The sequence below is a fragment of the Mytilus galloprovincialis genome, chromosome 7 (genome assembly GCF_965363235.1).
Source record: "Mytilus galloprovincialis chromosome 7, xbMytGall1.hap1.1, whole genome shotgun sequence".
Classification (NCBI taxonomy): Eukaryota; Metazoa; Mollusca; class Bivalvia; order Mytilida; family Mytilidae; genus Mytilus; species Mytilus galloprovincialis.
In genome coordinates this window covers 80151972-80168269 of record NC_134844.1, presented here as the reverse complement: position 1 = coordinate 80168269, position 16298 = coordinate 80151972, and the positions used below count along the sequence as shown (strand labels likewise).

At 31.3% G+C, this 16298-nt stretch overlaps 1 protein-coding gene across 3 annotated transcripts in view; it reads left to right on the top strand.

Moving 5' to 3' along the window:
* Positions 1-327: 327 nt before the first annotated feature.
* LOC143083773 (serine/threonine-protein kinase Nek5-like) overlaps positions 328-16298 on the top strand; it is a 33989-nt gene continuing 18018 nt past the window's right edge. For 2 of the 3 annotated variants that reach the window (XM_076260089.1, XM_076260091.1), the window contains exons 1-8: positions 328-435; positions 1336-1439; positions 2043-2120; positions 3034-3115; positions 6940-6990; positions 9615-9650; positions 11849-11907; positions 16225-16277. In XM_076260089.1, the coding sequence (XP_076116204.1) occupies positions 1357-1439; positions 2043-2120; positions 3034-3115; positions 6940-6990; positions 9615-9650; positions 11849-11907; positions 16225-16277 (442 nt within the window). In that variant the 5' untranslated portion in view covers positions 328-435; positions 1336-1356. The remainder of the gene's footprint in view (positions 436-1335; positions 1440-2042; positions 2121-3033; positions 3116-6939; positions 6991-9614; positions 9651-11848; positions 11908-16224; positions 16278-16298) is intronic. The other variant, XM_076260090.1, reaches the window with a different exon arrangement.

Here is a 16298-nt window from a genome sequence, read left to right as displayed (position 1 = left end):
CACCTTCAGAGAACAGCTCACACCAGCTGTTCTCCACAAATTCATCTAACTCATTATTAGCCTATGTACATAGTTTTAACTTGATCACAATTTAAAAAATTTAAATTACGCAACTCAAATTTATTTCTAAATATTTTTGTTTTTGTTTTTTGTAAATATATATATATATATATATATATAGGCCACGCTGCGCAAACAGTGAATAATCTTCAGATCATTGAAGGACTTCTGAAAACATAAAGAAGAAGAAAGAAGTTTGAGATGACTACGGTTCTATCTCGGAAGTTGCACGAGTCCCTAACCGGTTTGTATTTAATTTTAAAAAACGGACAATAAACTTCCGGTAAAAATAACACGAAAATGACATTTCAAAACAAAAAGTAACCACAAACTTATACCTGTGTGGAGATTATTTTACCCTTTAAATGATAACTGGTAACAATTTTTCTGTTCCAGAACTTTTCAAAACGAAAAGCATGCACTGATAATGATGGGTGATATGTACATGGTCATGTTCACAGCACAAAATTTATTTATAGATAATACAAAACAAACCTGTCACTGCCACTGGGTCATATTCACATTGCATGTGGGCAACTTTTAATAAGGGATATCTTGTCATAGCTTTATGAAAGTAATATGTATTTTATGTCTAAGAATTAAAAAAAAAAACTTTCTGGATTTTCCAATCTATGCCAGTTTTGCAATTCACCCATAATGGCCATATGTCGTTTCAGTCACAACTGATTCAATATCTGCATACTGTCAGTTCACAGCAAGATACCCTTCATGCCCTTATGTATGATTAACTGAAAAATTTATTTTTTATTGCATATAGTATATTACTGCTTTCATAATGAAGACTGAAGTTTGAGAAAATGTTGTTTATGGGTCTAGTATTAACAATATGACAGATAATACACAGTACATTTTAAACATGGATATTTTTCATTTCTTCAGACATTTTGATAGACTACACATATTTTCAGAGACCTTTAAGAAAAAGCTTGGTTAGAAATCCCCTCAGTCATGTCAGTTTTATAAGTATTGCCAAGCACAACAGGAAATAATGGAATAACCCAGGTTTTACTGAGCAAGATTAAATACTTGAGTAGTCTGAATTTTAAGAGGGTCATCATGACACAAGGATTAAGTGATCAATCAAAAATACAAAACAAATGTACATAAAAGATATACATAAAACATTATATTTTAATCTTTAAGTTCTCTGCTTCCGACAGTGTGAATGCACCACAAGACCCTTAAGGCATTCACTTGGCTCGATCTTACATGCACCATTTTGTTTATTCCTTTATATATTGTTCTTTATTTCAGATTATGACAAATATGCAATAAATGGAGAAGTATGAAACTATAAAGAAACTAGGGATAGGTGGATGTGGAGCTGTATATCTGGTGAAGGGTGTTGAAACTAAGAAGTACATACATGTTATTTTCTCTTGATTGAAAACTTTTAAACTTGAGAGAATTTGTTGCTGATTAGCAATAGGGTTTTGATGAAAATTTAAACCTAAACAAATCATCCCAACTGAGCAAATAAGATAAAATAAACACAAATACAACTATAGGTAAAACTAGCTACATTGAATAAAAATCAACAACACTAGAACTAAAACAATAACCAATTACAAGTAGCTTGTACCTATAAATATTTATAAAAAATCTGAGAGAAACTTTGTCTCAAATTATCTGAATTTTGAGCTTGGCGTCCACAAAAAATATTGATTTTGATGTATTGTCTAACATGAGTGATTCCACTTGCATTAATGGTTGCACAAAGTCACTTGTTAAATACTAGTAAAGATTTAAACATCTCCCATATGAATTCAGTCTGCTGAAGGTTACATCAACAGCTTCAAAACATTAATATGAAATCTTGGTACTAAGTTGTTATAAAGTTATTTTACTATTTTTTTTATTCTCATGAAGTTCTCTGTTAATGTCCATGATTATTGATGAAGAAAATTATATTAATATTTAAATAGATACCTGTGGTCCATTTTCCAAATATATAATTTTAGATTATGTGCATTGAAAAAAATAGAAGTAGACGACAGAAGAAAATCAAGGACAAAGGAAGCAATTCAGAAAGAGGCTAAGTATGTCTTACAAAAAGGATATCTAGAAAAATCTTGTACATGTATGTGTTTATTGGGTACAATTACAAAGATGTCATTCTTAAGGGCATACTTAATACAATATAGTTACAGAAGAGGTTAAGACTGAAAATGTTATATGTATAAGTAAAAGATGCATTTTTTGAGTGAGTTTAATCATTAGCTTGAAAACTAGAACATAGACCACTCTTTTATAAAATGATTTTGACTGGATATTGTATAAAAAAAATATTTATTCTCTTTTCTTAAAGAAATAACTGATGTTTTTTTTATTCGAATTACCGGTAGATATAAAATTTAAAATTTTAGCAAAAATGTCTTTTTTTTCTAAAATCTTGAAAATTGATACGTTTAAGGATTTGTTACACAAATAATAAAGAAGATGTTTCAAATTGTTTTACAAAATTCTGCATGTGTTTATCTTTTAAAACAAAAAAGTAAAGTTTGTCCAACAGGTAACAATGTCCAAGAAACTGATATTTTAAGTAAATGAATAAAACTTCTACCCCATTATCTTTAAATTTAGCACACAATAATATATTTCTGATTACATATTAGAATTGCCAACGTAAAAAATAAAAACAAGCTGTATGCAAATTTTGGTGAAAAATCACTTTATGTATGTATGTCTGTATTAACAAATTATTTGGTCATTGTGGTACATTTGCATTCATTACACTGCACTATCAGCATGAGCAAATGCTAAAAATGATGAAAATATTGGCTTTGTCGCAATTTATTTTCTTTATTTTATAATTTTGTTGTTGTATTCTTGAACAAAGTCTGAGTATTCAAAACAATTGAGAAACCCATTATTTATAGACTTCAAAAATACATGAATAATTTGAATTGCATGTGAAAGTAAGTTTTTTTTTCTATTTTGTTTATCTTTCAGCATTTTATCCCAATTGAAGCACCCCCATATTGTATCATTCCATGAATCATTTTATGATGCAGAATTTGTATATATTGTACAGGTATGTATAACATACATTCTCTAAGTAAAAATTGATACTTGGATGTATATGTATCATCTTGCTCAAGAAATTCTAGGTGAATTTTGTTATGTCACCAGTCCATGTCATAGTTTCCAAAACAGTGAAATTTGACAAATTTCATATTTAGATGGTTAATAATAAGACACATGCTTAAAAGATAAAAAAAAAAACTAAAATTTTCTAAATTTCTACCTATAATTTTTTTCCTCAAAATTAGCACATTTTCAGAATGGCTGGCTTAAATATTAGTCTCATTGTTATCTTTCAAAGGTGGCAACAAAGGTCATTTCTAAGGGGTTGCTTTCCAACTGCATGAATGAATGAATATATTTTATTGCAGAAGCAAACATAATGCTATAGCAAAATAGCATAATATACAATTACAATAATGACAGTAAAAAAACAGAGAACAACACAATATGGTCATAATAAGCACATAATTACAACTGCTATCCAATGATTATTGTGATCTTAACTTCCATGCCGCATTAAGAAATTTACACAATTGTTTAGTTAGACTCTTTGAGCTAGCCTGTAAAAGAAATAACAGCTTTCTATTAGTTAGCCATGAACAATAATATTTTGGTAAAAACTGTAGTCTCTAAGGGGTTGCTTTCCAACTGCATGTGCCTGTCTGATTCACCTGTCAATGTCAAGTTGTTGTGTTTTAGTTGGTTTATCAGATACTATGTAATTGTTGTTAGGTCCATCTGACCTTGACCTCATTTTCATGGTATGTTGGTCAAAGTTAATAAAGAAATAAGAAGATCTTGTATGATTGAAATGAGACATCTCTCCACCAGAGACCTAATAACAGAAGTTAACAACTATAGATCACTGTAAAGCCTTCAACAATGAACTTTTTAAGTTTTTATGGTTACAGTTCAATTTTCGCGAAAGCCATCCCAAACTCCAAACACCGAGTTTTTTGCTGGTGTGACACCAGGAAACTCCGACATCACTCCCTAAATTGTCGGAGAAATTTGGGAGTATTCCCTCCGACTTCCGCGTAAATCCGTTACCTTTTGTTTATTGTATTAGCGACATCTCTCCCAGTCTGGAGTGACGCGGTGTCACACCAGGTAATTAATTGCCCTAATCCTTCTGATCTATGCCGGCACTCGACAGTCAAGGTATGCGAGATTTCTAATGTAATTAAACAATTGTATTTCCTGTCTATTGATTATCAGGTTATATCTGATTGCTTGAAACAAATGAAAGATTAAAATAAAAGTCAAAACGTTGTTGTTAATTCTTTCAATTACACTGTACATTTAAATCAAGTTAAAAAAAAACTATATTTGATTTTGACTTCCGTTTTTTATCAGTAAATAAATATTTAATTTACTAAAAGAGATATAATTGTGTAACAATAAACGGAGACTAACGTTGAATAAATTAGGACAGTTTAAAGAAAAATTACACGTCTCAAAGTTTTTTATACAAGTAAAAAAGAAAATATTATTCACCATCTGTTATGCTAATAAGTTTCCATTTCCATTTTACGATTACAAAATAAAAGTTTTTAAAAGCAAAAGATTGTTGTTAATGCTTTCAATTGCAGTAAAGTTTTATAAAACAAATTCTATACTTGATTATGATCTCTTGTTCTTTTTATCGGTAATTTATATAACTTGCGAAAATAGACGGAAATTAACGCTGAAGTTATAAAATGTGAGAAAAAAAGAAAATTACGTGTCTTTAAACTTGTATATGCAAGAAAAAAAGAAAATACTATTCACAATTCGCTATGCTTAATAAGTCTACGGCATTTTCTCTTCACGATTTGTTAGCATTACTTTAGGATAAATAATACATTTCGGCTACAACAGGAATACTTCTATAGCTGCATCAAATCGTCGTTGCATAATATTCATTTACGCACAATGAATGTAAACTTTTGTGTTGTATTTAGAACAGTAATCTTTAAATATTTCTAAACCAATGAATTGCCGTGGGAAGACGATACGCAACTCAGTGATCAACAGTGCGTGGTTGAACTTGAACTTGACTTCGCTCACAATATTGAATGCTAAAAATAGTGACCTCAATTTTGTCCACGAGATTTTTATTTGGCGGGAAATAGTATCATGTAACAGTTAACTCAGGTGACCTTTCTGGATAACCGTGGGAAAATTCATTCAAGGTTTAAACTTGCTTTGTAATGATTGACATAAATTTGTGTGCGTTAAGATTGAGGCTCTAGAAGGTCCTTTTACAATTGATTAACCGGATTCTAAATTATATTCCTTTTCTGAATAAACCAACATCAGCCTTTTATTTTTACGTTTGTCAGTCAACAGAGGACATAAAACCGGACATTATTTATACGTCTATAGTCAACACTATATATTAATGGTATATGAAAACAGGATGCATGTTCATGACAGGCGTTGGTAGAGACCTCTGTGAAAATTTGTCGATCGGTAAAATCCGATCTAATTTTTTTTTTACATATTTCTTTCTTGTAGAACACGATATAATTTCATTTTAATATTCTATTGTATAAATTGTTGAACTACTTCTTTTTATATTTCGCCGAGGAGTTTTAACGAGCAGTAAACTACGGATTGCGCCAATCCAATTTTATTTTAAATAATTGAAGATCAATAACAGATTAAAAACACATGATTTCTTTTCTCCATATAATTAAATAAGGTTGTGATTATTGTGTTGTGTCTTCTCAGTATTTATGAATATAGGGCTGTCACATTGCATACAAAACTATTTGTCACTTTACAGTTTCTTTTTAAAATTCAAATATTTCAAGTCGGAAATTTTATTCTACCGAGGTAGTGAAACATAATATTTTACATTTCAAAATAAATTGAAAGTAACAGAGTTCACTTGTTGATCCGATAAATTAACTCTTGGGTTTAATTTAGATTGGACAAATTACCGTAAAAACATCATTTTGTTTTAAGCCTGTTGATATTAATTTTATAATATTGAACTATTAATGAACCGAATATTGCTCACTGAGTAGGTCATAAAAGGTTCTAATTGTGGTAAAATCGTCTTTGTTGAAAAAAACAAAAATTATGACCTGATCGGACTATAATGAAAATACAAAATAAGTGTTTTATTCGTATTTTTATACGTCTGTACGCTGTATGTCATATGACAATGACATGGGCATATACATACAAGAATAATAATCTTATTTTAAATAGAAATGTCACACTTTTATCTGACAATGAAAGGACATTTAAATAACGTATTTTAAAGCACACAGGTGCAATCAAGATCGATTAAATGTACAAAGGTAATAAATCTGGCTAATCCGATGATGTTGTCACGCGTCATTAATTTTCAGAACATCCGATGGGCAATAAACCAATTAACAGCCACGCGGTGTTGGGAGAGAATCTTTGGAGGAAATTGGGAGTATAATCCGTGATTCGCGGTGTCACACTGCTACACTCGGAAATCGGTGATTAGAGTTCGCGATTACATACTCTCTGGGCGTACTGTATGTCTAAATCACATATCATATGCAATATGTCCACTATATTTGGTGTAAGGAATGATTGTAAGGTGTTCAAGTTGTCTGCAGGGTTCATCTTACCTTGACCTTATTTAATAGTTCTTTGGTCAATGTGAAGTGTTTGTAATTAGGTCTGTGTCTCAGATACCGAAGCAGTAATTTAATACATTTTGTGTAGACTATAAATTGTATGGTGTACAAGTTTTCTGGCAAGGTTCATCTGATACTTTTAGTTTAACTATCATATAAAAGAATTGATTTCATTCATGATAAGTAAAGGTGGCAATTTTAGTGTCTTTACTATGGTTTATTTCAGGATTACTGTGATGGAGGAAGTCTGGATGAAAAAATACAAGAAGCAAAAGAGGTAAACTTAACTGTTTCCATGTATTGACATATTCAAAGTCTATAATATAATGCACTTTAAATAATAAATTTCATTTTGTCCAGCACTGGAAGAGTTTAAGAGGGTGTCCATGGAAAAACAAGGCAGTTGGTGGCACATGACATATTTTGTTTTCAAATTTTGTTCATCTATTTCATATCACAATTTCATTCTTTCTTAAAGTTAAATTTTGTTTTTTATTAACTACAACAAATAAAGAGAAAAAAATACATAGAAAGCACTGCAAATTGATTGAAAAGGGGAGAAAACTCTTCATTTTGTACAAAATTTTGTTGCATTGTTAGTGAACTTTAAAATCATTTTCTGAGCCATCCACTGATGATTCAAAAATATCTTTGACATATATATCCTTTGTATGATATAAACGTTGCATTGGATCCAAAAATTCAGCGGGAAAAAAAATATGTTGTGCCACCAATAGGATTTGCCTGATATTTACTTGGACAGCCTCTTAAATAAATACATTGGTAGGCAGTTTTATACAATGCTTTACTAAGTGACAGATCCAAAAGAGGGGAGGAGGGGGTCTGAGAGTCGGAATTCCCCTGTTAATGAAGACCTCATTTTTGTGTGTAAATAAACTCATCTTAAAATAGTGTATGCCAGACTAGTGTTTTATCTAGAACTTAAAAAGGACATGGTAATTTGTTTACCAAAAGGGCACTTAGTGCTTTGACTATACCAAATAAAGCACATAAATAAACTAGTAAGTTACATATATAATTAGTTTTCTCATTAAAATAGATATATAAATTTTACAAAGTTATGCTTGTTCATACTATAATGATACATGTATTAGTATAATAGAGTAATTTATGTTAATAAATTGAAACAAAGCATCTACTTGGAAATATATACGCCACGTTAATCTAACCAAAAGTATCTTAATGCATGTTGAATGCATATTTTTTCCTTTTTGGAATGAAGTCAGCTGTGCCATTCATGCGTCTGTAGTCATTTGTAAGAATTCAGATTTTGTTCATAGCTTGTCCGTTAGCCAACTCAAATCCCTACATTGTACAAATATTTTAATGGCGAACAAAGATAATGTATAAAACTAAATGATGTTTTGCATGCAATTTGGATATTAATATGACATTAATAATGCAATAAATGGATTACAAATTCACTTCAGGCAACTTTTATCAAGTTGTAATGAAGTAACACACTTATTTTGCTATAACTAAGAATGATTTGATGTACTCTCTCGAGTCACACAAAGTGATAGATATAGTCTTCATGCTTGTCGATCTTTTATCAACAAAAAAAACCAAAACTGCAACCTGATCCAGATTATGCTTAAGGGCATACGATACAGTTACAGGGGGGGTATTGATGTTGCTAACGTAAAATGTTATTTTGCATCGTCCAAATATGACTTATCAGGAAAAGATGCAGTTTTTCGACTGATTTTTATCATTCAAACTAATTTAAATTGAAAACGAGTTCATGGACCCCTCTTTTTTAAAATCCTTTTTCTTTTGATTATGTAAGAAGATTATGTGCTCCAATTTTCATGAAAATGTAAATAGTGCATTTTTAGCTCACCTGGCCCGAAGGGTTTCATGACCAAAATAGTCAATTGACCCCTTAAGGAGTTATTGCCCTTTTGTAGTTAATTTTTAACATTTTTCATAAATTTTGGTAAATTTTTAGAAAATATTTTCCACTGTAATTACTGGGCCAAGTTCATTATAGATAGAGATAATTGTAGCAACAAGAATGTTCAGTAAAGTAAGATCTACAAACACATCACTATCACCAAAACACAATTATGTCATGAATTTATCCATGTCCATTGTTTAATATGCACAAGACCAAGGTGAGCGACACAGGCTCTTTAGAGCCTCTAGTTTTAGAATTTGATAAATGTTTACATGTATAGCTATATTTATGAACATTTGATAAATATGAGTTAATTGAAAAAACAAAATGCACAAATTTAAAGGAAGTTCATATATAACAATAATTTGACAAAACACAGCTTGTGTTTATCTTTTAAAACAAAAAAGTTATGTATTTTTGTCGAAAGGAAAATTACGTCCACTAATCCGAATTTTAGGGAAATATATAAAATTTCGACCTTATTTTGCTCAAAAAGGGGCACATGAAGATATATTTTTTATTACATATTTGATTTAATCAGGCAAAAAATAACCTGTTTGCAAATTGTCATCAAATTTTAAATATGGGATCGAAACTGTATTGTTTTCCTTTAAGGTCACATGGCTTCAAATTTATAAGAAGAAAAAGGACATAGAGTCGCACCATGCTAAATTGCTTTAGATAAAACACTACAGACACATGTTCTATCACATTAGAAGGATTAAAAATCAAAATGGTAGACACAAATCTCTGCCTGTTTGTTCATGAGTTAAAGCATGTAAAATATTGATTTTGGTAGAAAATTTAGAGCATACTTAAAATTTCTTAAGTAAAAAGAAGTTTTTTACGCATAGTTTTGTCTGTCTTCCTAAATGTTATCTATAACAGTCTTCAGTTTTATTATCTTAAACTAATGTGTTTTTTTTTTTATAGTCATATACTCATATTATTAAATAATAATTAAATTTAATTTGTTTCAGAAAAATATTCACTTCAAGGAAAAGGAAATTATGTGTGTAAGTATTTGGAAGTTATAGATAAAAGTTCAATATCTTTGAATATATAAACAATTAAAACATTGATTGTAGAAACATTGAAAATCAGAATGCAAGTCATAACACAATTTTTGATGTTTTTTGTGTTTTTGGAAAAAAATAAAGAAATGATAAGAGTAGAAAAAAAATATCAAGATCAAGATCATAAAAAATAATATTGGAGAATGTCCTTTGTTGAAGATGCTCATTGACCTAGGTTGAGAGACACAGATAGTTTCTAGTTTTTTTTTACAGCAGTAAACATTACACTTTTTTGCAACAATCACAGTGAACAATGATTACGGATATATCATCTTTGTCCCTATTTATTTTTTCTGATATTTGCACAAATTATGCTGTAATCAACTCAGTTAAATACTACATTTGTATTTCCTAATTTTTTCGGAACAGAACATAATTTTTCAAAAGATATAATTATTAATTTTCACATACTTTATAGTTTTGATATATGATCCAGGGTTTTTTCCATTTAAAATTCCCCCCCCTCCCCCCCCCAAAAAAAAGATGAGTTTGTCCCATTGTTGTCTTTGATTATTCTCTCAAACTTATCTTACTTAGAGTCTACATTGTGATGAATGAACACTAAACATTTACCTTTTAAAAAGAAGAACTTTATGGGGAAAATTGATTATATTTTGAACAACTTTAAAAGAAGGGGCCACTTACTTTTAAAAATAAAGAAGATACAAGTCCTGGAATATAACAAAATTCTTTGACATGTTTTGACCATATAAAACCAGAAAGATGTACAGTTCTTTGGGTGGTTTTTACAACGAAACAAAAGTTTTTATCACTTTAAATTGATCCCTCATTTAAGGCGTAGTCATTTAACTGAAGGGTTACTCTCATTAGAGGGGTTGTTACCAACCTTTTGAATAGAATTTTTCATAACGACAGTTGTCTTTTCTAAACCATCGAAATGAAAAAGTTGAGAAGTATAACTATGCTTGAAACATGTGTGTCACTTAAATGACTTTTAAGTACCCACTCAAATCAATTATCTACCGGTATATCAAATTTAAGGGATAAAGTTTTAAATCAGAGCCTTTTCTTGCTTTCGAACATTTTTCGTCATAACAACAGTTTTCTTTTCTGGACTGTATCATTAAAAGGAGAGGAGACGTCAACATTTTGCTTCAAACACGTGCGTCGCAAAGTGTTTAATAAATCCTTTATGTGACATGTGATGGACACCATTTAACCAATTCATTTTGTCAAACAATACAATCAACACCTTTATTAATAGTCTTTTGTTGTTGATAGCTATAAAATGCCATCAGCTGATTATTGATTTCTGTCAAAATTTTAATGAGTTCAAGGTGAATATCGAGTACTGTACAATCTATGATCCGGTAAAGTCTGAGAAACCTGAAGAAAAGTAAATAAACAAGATAGACAAAAATAAATCGTTATATATATTTCTTTTGCCAAATTCTTTCGCCACTGACAAATTTTAATCGCCACAATTATTATTTTTTTCGTAAATCGCCAGCGGAAACCCTGTAATCATTAATTTTGTTTATGTATTGACATTCTTGTCTTTTTGAGAGATAATTAGACAATATACGTATAGTGTCTTGAAATATGAAATTTATTTGTATGAGGCTTAGAAACGGGGGAAATGCGAGGTTCTACCGAGCATTTTCCCATTTCGTGCCGAATACAAATAATTTTCATATTTCAAGACACTATACGTATATTGTTTTTATACTGAAATCGATAGAAAATAATAAAAAAATAATAAAAATATGAAACAAATATTATTAAAAAAAAGTGTTTGGAATTTCCCTCTTGAGGTACCATTTTGGGGTATTACCCTTTGAGCTTAGTCCAGGCGGTACAAAATTGACATTTTTAGGAATAAGACAGGGAAAATGAACGTTAATTAATAACATTTGATAAACATGGTAAATAAATTACCAATTTGAAGACATAACAAGTTTAAATTCATAAAAGTTTGATCATTGTTACTACACGTTGTCATGGTTGTGACGTGACGTTGTAAGTAGGGCGGGGCTTATAGGTGAGTTGAGGTCATTGACGTATAAAGCTAACGTTTATACGTATAGCTTTATCTGTATAGTAAAATAGCTGATTGCAGTATAATTTTGTTTATTATTATAGAGATGCTAAAGTGATGTCTTGTTTTATCATTTCAGTGGTTTGTACAGATGACCATGGCTGTACAGTATATACACTTAAAGAAAGTTCTCCACAGGTAATACAAGTTAGAGGAATTCTTGTGTTTTTTCTATGGTCAATATATCTAGTGAATCTAGTCTTTTTTATGCCTAATTTATGGGCATTTTGTTTTTTGGTTTGTGCATACGTTTGTCTGTTGGTCTGTCCGTCTGTCCGGCTTTAGGTTAGAGTTTTTGGTTAAAGTATTTGGTCAAGATAGTTTTTGATGAAGTTGAAGTCCAATGAACTTGAAACTTAGTTCAAATGTTTCCTATGATTTGAGCTTTCTAATTTAAATGCCAAATTAAGAGTTTTGAGCCCAATTTTAGGGTCCACTTAACATAGAAAATTATGGGGCATCCATATAATATGGACACATTCTTGTTTATCACTGTGATGATGTGTTGAAACTATTTTCCTAATTGATTGGTTAAACTTTTCTGATATGATTTTACAGGAAAATTGATACGGGTAGTCCATATTTTTAGCTCACCTGGCCTAAAAGGCCAAGTGAGCTTTTCTCATCACTTGGCGTCCGGCGTCCGTCGTCGTCCGTCGTCGTCGTTAACTTTTACAAAAATCTTCTCCTCTGAAACTACTGGGCCAAATTAAACCAAACTTGGCCACAATCATCATTGGGGTATCTAGTTTAAAAAATTGTGTCCGGTGACCCGGCCAACCATCCAAGATGGCCGCCATGGCTAAAAATAGAACATAGGGGTAAAATGCAGTTTTTGGCTTATAACTCAAAAACCAAAGCATTTAGAGCAAATCTCACAGGGGTAGAATTGTTAAACAGGTGAAGATCTATCTACCCTGAAATTTTCAGATGAATCAGATAACCCGTTGTTGGGTTGCTGCCCCTGAATTAGTAATTTTAATTATTAATATTGTTCAGCAAAGTAAGATTTACAAATAAGTCAACATGACTGAAATGGTCAGTTGACCCCTTTAGGAGTTATTGCCCTTTATAGTCAATTTTTAACCATTTTTAACCGGATTTTTGTGACAAAAATGTCGGTTATTGATTTGGGGATGTACGGCGGGCGGGCGGTCGGGCGGGCGGTCGGTCGGTCGGGCGGGCGGGCGGGAATCAAATGTTGTCCGTGCATTAACTCTTGAACCGTTCAACTAAAGCTTTTAAAATTTTAATATGTTGTTACTGACAACTAAATGAAGGTCAAGTTCAATAATGGCGATTTTGACTTTTACCGTTCAGGAGTTATGGTTCTTGAAAGATTGAAAAATGGAGTTTCCAGTCGTGTCCCTGCATTTAAGCATGAACTGTTCTACCTAAGCTTTCCAAATTTTAATATGTTGTTACTGATGACAAAATGGAGATCAAGTCCAATAATGGCGATTTTGACTTTTACCGTTCAGGAGTTATGGTTCTTGAAAGATTGAAAAATGGAGTTTCCAGTCGTGTCCGTGCATTTACGCATGAACTGTTCTACCTAAGCTTCCCAAATTTTAATATGTTGTTACTGATGACAAAATGGAGGTCAAGTTCAATAATGACGATTTTGACTTTTACCGTTCAGGAGTTATGGTTCTTGAAAGATTGAAAAATGGTGTTTCCAGTCGTGTTTGTGCATTTACGCATGAACTGTTTTACCAAAGCTTCCCAAATTTTAATATGTTGTTACTGATGACAAAATAGAGGTCAAGTTCAATAATGACGATTTTGACTTTTACCGTTCAGGAGTTATGGTTCTTGAAAGATTGAAAAATGGTGTTTCCAGTCGTGTCCGTGCATTTTCTCATGAACCATTCAACCAAAGCTTTTGAAATTTTTATATGTTGTTACTGATGGCAAATTAGAGGTCAAGTTCAATAATGACGATTTTGACTTTTACCGTTCAGGAGTTATGGTTCTTGAAAGATTGTGAAATGGCGTTTCCATTCACGTTGTTGCATTTACTCATGAACCATTCAATCTAAGCTTTTCAAATTTTAAGATGTTGATACTGATGACAAAATGGAGGTCAAATTTGATATTGACGATTTTCACTTTCACCATTCATCAGTAATGGTTCTTGTGATATTGCCAGGACACAAATAAATATTAATAAATCCGGTTTGCTGTCGTTGTGACAGCCTCTTGTTCATAAATCTTAGTAATATTTTACAAAAATCTTCTCCTCTGAAACTACTGGGCCAAATTAATCCAAACTTGGCCACAATCATATTTTGGGTTAGTAGTTTGAAAAATGTGTCCGGTGACCCGGCTATCAAACCAAGATGGCCGCCATGGCTTAAAATAGAACATGGGGTAAAATGCAGTTTTTGGCTTATAACTCAAAACCCAAAGCATTTAGAGCAAATCTGACATGGGGTAAAATTGTTTATCAGTTCAAGATCTATCTGCCCTGAAATTTTCAGATGAATCGGACAACCCGTTGTTGGGTTGCTGGCCCTGAATTAGTAATTTTAAGGAAATTTTGCTCTTTTTGGTTATTATCTTGAATATTATTATAGATAGAGATAAACTATATATAAACAGCAATAATGTTCAGCAAAGTAAGATTTACAAATAAGTCAACATGACTGAAATGGTCAGTTGACCCCTTTAGGAGTTATTGCCCTTTATAGTCAATTTTTAACCATTTTTCGTAAATCTTGGTAATCTTTTACAAAAATCTTCTCTGAAACTACTGGGCCAAATTAATCCAAACTTGGCCACAATCATCTTTTGGGTTAGTAGGTTGAAAAATGTGTCCGGTGACCCAGCCATCCAACCAAGATGGCCGCCATGGCTAAAAATAGAACATGGGGTAAAATGCAGTTTTTGGCTTATAACTCAAAACCCAAAGCATTTAGAGCAAATCTGACATGTGGTAAAATTGTTTATCAGTTCAAGATCTATCTGCCCTGAAATTTTCAGATGAATCGGACAACCCGTTGTTGGGTTGCTGGCCCTGAATTAGTAATTTTAAGGAAATTTTGCTCTTTTTGGTTATTATCTTGAATATTATTATAGATAGAGATAAACTATAAACAGCAATAATGTTCAGCAAAGTAAGATTTACAAATAAGTCAACATGACTGAAATGGTCAGTTGACCCTTTAGGAGTTATTGCCCTTTATAGTCAATTTTTAACCATTTTTCGTAAATCTTAGTAATCTTTTACAAAAATCTTCTCTGAAACTACTGGGCCAAATTAATCCAAACTTGGCCACAATCATCTTTTGGGTTAGTAGGTTGAAAAATGTGTCCGGTGACCCGGCCATCCAACCAAGATGGCCGCCATGGCTAAAAATAGAACATGGGGTAAAATGCAGTTTTTGGCTTATAACTCAAAACCCAAAGCATTTAGAGCAAATCTGACAGGGGTAAAATTGTTTATCAGGTCAACATTTATCTGCTCTGAAATTTTTAGATGAATCGGACAACCTGTTGTTGGGTTGCTGACCCTGAATTGTTAGTTTTAAGGAAATTTTGCTGTTTTTTGTCATTATCTTGAATATTATTATTGATAGAGATAAACTGCAAACAACAATAATGTTCAGCAAAGTAAGATTTACAAATAAGTCAACATGACCGAAATGTTCAATTGACCCCCTTAGGAGTTATTGTTCTTTATAGTCAATTTTTAACAATTTTCATAAAATTTGTAAATTTTTACTAACATTTTCCACTGAAACTAATGGACCAAGTTCATTATAGATAGAGATATTTTTAAGCAGCAAGAATGTTCAGTAAAGTAAGATGTACAAACACATCACCATCACCAAAACACAATTTTGTCATGAATCCATCTGCTTCCTTTAATATTCACATAGACCAAGGTGAGCGACACAGGCTCTTTAGAGCCTCTAGTTTTTATCTTTTATTATATGGAAAATGGATCGTTAGGTTAACCAAATTTTACTGGTAGATCATCTGTGTTGATGATTATGATAAACAGCTGTTAGATTATTTTAGAATAATAATTTTATTTCAATGATACAAATTTTTAATGTTGGATAGTTCTTAAATAATTAAAAAAAAAATATAGAGTTTAATTGCAAAGAAAATGATTCAAGATAAAATAAATAAAAGTGGAAAAATTTGTTTTTGTTCCAAGGAGAATTAGAATGGCTGTTTTTCATGGGAAGTAACCACCTTTTTCATAAAATGTTGATGTAACTTATAATTCCTAAAAAATATCTAAGGAAGATGCAGACATCAACAATTAAACAGTTTAAGTGCCTCACAACCGTGATCAATTGTTAAAGTCTTAATTTTCAGGTCTTACAGAAATGTGTATGCTCATACATATTGCAGTTCGTGGATCATTATTAAAATTAAACGTGTTATTAAAAGCTCTTAATCTATGTTTATAATGTGTGAGGGTATAACTGTTTTTTTCAGAGATCTGAAGACAGAGAATATATTTTTGACCAAAAGCAATGTTGCCAAAATAGGTATGTATAATTTATTTTGCT